General features: G+C 45.0%; 1 protein-coding gene across 1 annotated transcript; it reads left to right on the top strand.

Annotated features, from left to right (window-relative positions):
* The first annotated feature begins 3,999 nt into the window (after positions 1 to 3,999).
* Positions 4,000 to 4,580, top strand: LOC124699971. The gene has a single exon (XM_047232181.1). The coding sequence runs from the start codon at positions 4,059 to 4,061 to the stop codon at positions 4,407 to 4,409; it is 351 nt and encodes a 116-aa protein (XP_047088137.1). The 5' UTR covers positions 4,000 to 4,058; the 3' UTR covers positions 4,410 to 4,580.
* Positions 4,581 to 4,966: the final 386 nt, after the last annotated feature.

The following is a 4,966-nucleotide window of genomic DNA, read 5'->3' as shown; positions in this document are numbered from 1 at the left end:
CGCGTCGTCTTCTCGCTGTGTCCTAACCCTAATCCCCCTCTCGGCTCTCGCGACGCCGAAATCGCCTCCGCCGTCGCCGAGTTGATCGGGCCGCCTCCGGCCATCGCCGGCGACGAGATGGTGCGGATCCGAACCGCCTCTCGACGGCGGACATGGTGGTCCGCGTCGATCCGACGCTTGCGTCCCCGTTCGCTCGCCATCGACTCCCCGTGCGCTCGACCTTTGGCGTCCGCCGCCACCGCGCGTTGGAGAAGCCGTGGACCGTCCTCCCGGCGCTCCCCGTGGCGCGTGGTGCTGCGCCGGGGTGCCGTGGTGGTCGCCGTGGCTTGGCTTGGCCAGGCCTGGTGCCGCCGTGTGCACTGGCGCGCGCCGCCGTGGCCGCCGTGGTCATGTCGACCACCTCCTCCCCGGTATGTGCTCCTCCTTCTCCTCTGCCATCTGTTCTCCTCTTCTCCTTCCTCTGGATGCCCTGGCATCCACCTGATTGTGCTGCCGCTTCTATACCTATGTGCTCTGCTGCTGTGCTTACTGTTGTGCTTGCTGTTGCCATGGATCCTAGCTGATGTGATTTGCTGCTGCCATGCGTATGCTGCTGTTGTGCATATGCTGCTACTGTGTGAGCTGCTCTTCCCTGTATCTTGTTGTTGTAACTCTTGAGCTCTTGCTCAAGAGATAATTGTGATGCTTAGGCTCTATTAAATTGTTCCTGCTGTTGCTATATAGATCCTGTCTCTCCTGTGTGTGCATTTCCATGCCCTCGGCTTGATCGAGGTGCTTGATCCTTGCATTATGCAAGTGCCGGTGCCCCGGGTGTGATGTGTATAGGGTCTGTGAATCTTGGAAATGCTCAATTGAGCATGGTCGTTGACTAAACAACACCATCCCTTAATGGTGTGCTTCTGGATACAATTGTATTTAATTTATTTACTTATCTGTGATGCAATTATTTATGAGGTGTGGCTATATAGTTGATTTGGTTAAATGTGTGGTTGCTAGTCTTGGCTCTAGCATGTCTTATCATGCTCTGGCAAGCTTCTGATGATCATATGATCATCAGTTGCTTGTAAAAGCTGCTGTGTTATGACTGTGCCTCTCTTCTGCTCATCTTGTGACTGTGTGACACCAAAATCTGTACTGATGCATGCTTTGGCTTGCTCAAGCAGTTGCTGATGCTTGCAATGATCCATTGGATCATCTCGCTAGATCCGAGTGCATAAGTAGCTTAATTATTTCATTTATCCGTGCGAGTTCTTGTTGTTTAAATGGATAAATGATGTGAGCTGTGATACAGTGATGATCATAATGATTTAATTTGCTTGGCTGGAGGGATGCCAACACTTGTTGGGTACCCTAGCCCACTCTGAACCCATCTGGGTGATGATGCAATTACTGGCTTGGTGGTTTGATTGTTTTGGTTGGTTGAGGTGGCCTTAGCAACCATTCTTGGCTGCTCAGGAAGCTCCCACCATAGTTGGCTTGATGTGAATGGACAAATGCTTTCTGGGTGATCCATTTATTGGATTGCCGGTAGCCCTTTGATGTTGGCAATCTTAGTAGAAACTTGTATTTCTACCATTCGATGGTGTAGTCTGGATCGTTAGGTGCTTGGTGACTTTGATTGGCTAATAAGGATCAACTCCTCGATGGATTTCTCTGGTTGTGTCATCTGTGTTGACACAACCGAGTGTTCCCTGGTTGTTTTCCTGCTAGCCTTAGCTTTATTTACTGGCACCAAATGGTTTTGCAACCAAGTGATGATAAATCCAGGGTTTCCCACCCTTATTTGATTCTGTGATGCAAGTGTATGCTTATTTATGAGCAAAACAGGGTTTTGCTCAGGTTGATCTTATTTATACCTCACTCCAGCTCCTAGAAAATGAGTGTTGGTGTAGAGGATTGCTTCTGTGATGCTTGGTTTGCTTGTCCTTCTCCTCCTTACAAGCTTGTGGTGCTTTACTCCATCCGGTACTTGCTCACGACTGACAGTTCTTGGTGAAACTGTCCCTGGATGGTTTCTGATGGCTTGTGGTTTTTCCTGTTCTAAGTGTTCTTGGTGTTCTTGATGAACTTACCACTGCTGCTGTCGATGGATGAACAAATGACTAGGGTTCACTGTTGGAGAAGCTTTTATATGATCTCCCTCTCCTTCTTCGGTCGACAACACAGCCTAGCAAGCTGCCGGTGACTCACCGGCAGTGTGTGTGTGGTGTGCTTGCATGCACACTCGCCGTGTGAGCAGCCAGTGCTGTGTGTGTGTGCAAATTCAGGGTACCTGGCTTGTGTCTTGGCCGTGAGATGATCAGCTCGGCCACTTTGAGCTTATCAGCTCATTTCACCTTTCCATTTGATTTCTAACTGGCCAAGTGGCTTTGCCACTTGGCATAACTTCTCTTTGTTGTGTTTTTGTGCAGGGATCAACAATGGCTCAAAAATGGATTTGGAATTCATCAAGTTCAAGATCAAATGAAGATGATCTTGTGGAATTTAGTCTAGGATCATTAAATTGTAATTTTTCTTTATTTTTCTTTCTTCTATTCTGCCCATTTATGTAATGTGTGGTAATTCATTTATTTCCATTATGAATAATGTAAAGACAATGTATCTTGTGTGTTATTCAATAAAGCTCAAGGTTTTCCCTAATGAGCTCCACTTTATTATAATTGTTCATCTTGTTTATTATTGTTTAATTACTTAATGAATTTCCTCAATTGAATTATTTAAGGTAATTATTTAATGTTTGAATTTGAAATTCAAATTCAACCTTGGTTTGAATTCAACCATGTCATATCATTTAGAATTCCATCAAGCAAACTCTCCCCTCTCTTCTCAAAACCCTAAGCTAGTGAGGTGAGATGCAAGTTTGTCGCACTCTCGAAACCCTAACCCTGTAAGGTGTCGAGAGAGAAACTTGTCCCCCTTCGATGCAGTTTTTGTTAAAAAGCGCGAAATTTCCCCAGAATTTACTATGCAATGCACATCCCTTTCTAAAATCTACCCCTCGATCGTCTCTAAACCTGGGACATTACAACTACCCTGCAGCTCTAATAATCATACGTCGCTGGTGGAAACAATATGGATCTATCCTCTATGGTAATTCATTAAATAATTACTAGCCGTATATTTACATATTAGCAACATGAAATAAATGTTAGTGAATTTATTATTCAAAATACTTTCAAGGTCTACATTTCATTTTGCTAGCATATTATGACAGAAAAATAGTTTCCCATTAAAAATACTATAACCAAAGTATTCCATTGAGGCCATGATACATAAAAAATGACTTCTGTTTGTGGGTGGAGTATGTATACATCCTCCATGATATGCAAACTCATAATTATGCAAGGAGATACCTCAGACTATCATAAAAACAAACTGTGAACCAATCTGTCCCTTATAAAAGGCGAAAAAACATGGACGATATTTACTGACAAGAACATCCAGGTCAAATACTCTCCTTTTGAGTTATGGGCAGAGAGATCTGTTATGTTTCTACGGCACCTTGAGTTTATGGACTGACTTGTGTTGGTGCATAAAACCTAATCTCGTAGCAGGGTGAGACGTCCTCTCTATATCTGGCAGCTGGTTGGCTCATGTTATCAGAAACAGAACTGTCTTGCTCAAACCTTTTAGAAATTCATACCTACAGGAAACTCAAGAAAACTGAAACATGACAAAGGACCAAATCCTTTTAACCAGAAAAACATATATACTAGGTGGCAAGGGTGGGTTGATCAGCAGGGAAAAAAACTCAGCGAAGGGACAAACTTTGCATTTCTGTGTGGAAGGGGAGAGGCCCCCCAAATTCCCACAGCAACAGCAACCGCAACCCTTTCTAGCCACCAACTGATGCCCGAGTTTTTTAATGCCAGGAAAAGGACAGCAAATGAGGCCTCACACCCAACTAACTCTGTCTCAAATCTCTCACCTCAGAACATGCACCAATACCTTCTAATCATAAATACACCCTCTCCACACCCCTGCCCTCACAACCATAATAACCTCCCTACAAATAGCCTCCAAGAAACCAAGGCCAGCACAGAGCAAAAGCAGCAGCAATGGAGATAGAGTCAGTCAAGTGCGAGTGTTGTGGCCTGAGGGAGGACTGCACCCAGGACTACATTACCAGTGTGAAAGCAAGCTTCTATGGCCAATGGCTGTGTGGGCTGTGCTGTGAGGCTGTGAGGGACGAGGCTAGCAGGAAGAAGCAGGCTCATCCAGGAGTGGAGGAAGCTGTGAGGGCGCACATGGCGTTCTGCAAGAAGTTCAAGTCCAACCCCGCCGTCCGGGTGGCTGACGGCATGCGTCAGATGCTCCGGAGGCGGTCCGGCGACTTGTCGAAGCCAGACACCTCCAAGAAGTACAGTAGTGCGCAAGTTGGAGATGAATCATCCGTTTCATTATATTGATGAAGGAACACACCATTTCTGTGGCTTGTAGATTGGCTAGTGCTCTTCTCAGCCTTAAGTCTTTTGTTCCATTTGTAAGTCTTGGCTTATGTTCTTATTATGGCAAGAGTTCAGAATGTACATAAGTCATAAGATTTCTTGAAAATAGATGCTAGTGGTATTTGGCTTTGATATACCTCTTCAACTGGTGCTGCTATCCTTTTTTTTTCTCTATAACAAACGGTGTTGCCTGCTCTTTATGTTCAGAAAGCAATCATGGGTCGCTAATAAGGTATACTTAGATGAATTAATTAGTTTCTTGTTGGAACCTAACAAAGACAGGGAGGAGGTTAGCATGTGCAAGCAACATTGTTCACAATACTCGCTGTGTCTGACTTGACTTGCGATGGAGACGCTACAACAAGAATCAAGGCATCTAGCCCGTATTACCCAGAGCTGGTGGCTGTAGTTGCATCACTCCACTGTGCTCAGCAGTGATGCTGTTTTGGTCGTTCCGTTATTCACATAATAGTGATAACTGATCAAAGCAGGTACACTTTGCTATCAATATTGCAGTA

Source organism: Lolium rigidum, chromosome 3, assembly GCF_022539505.1.
Source record: "Lolium rigidum isolate FL_2022 chromosome 3, APGP_CSIRO_Lrig_0.1, whole genome shotgun sequence".
NCBI classification, from domain to species: Eukaryota; Viridiplantae; Streptophyta; class Magnoliopsida; order Poales; family Poaceae; genus Lolium; species Lolium rigidum.
The sequence above is the reverse complement of the archived record's forward strand: the minus strand, read 5'-3'. Positions and strand labels throughout refer to the sequence as shown.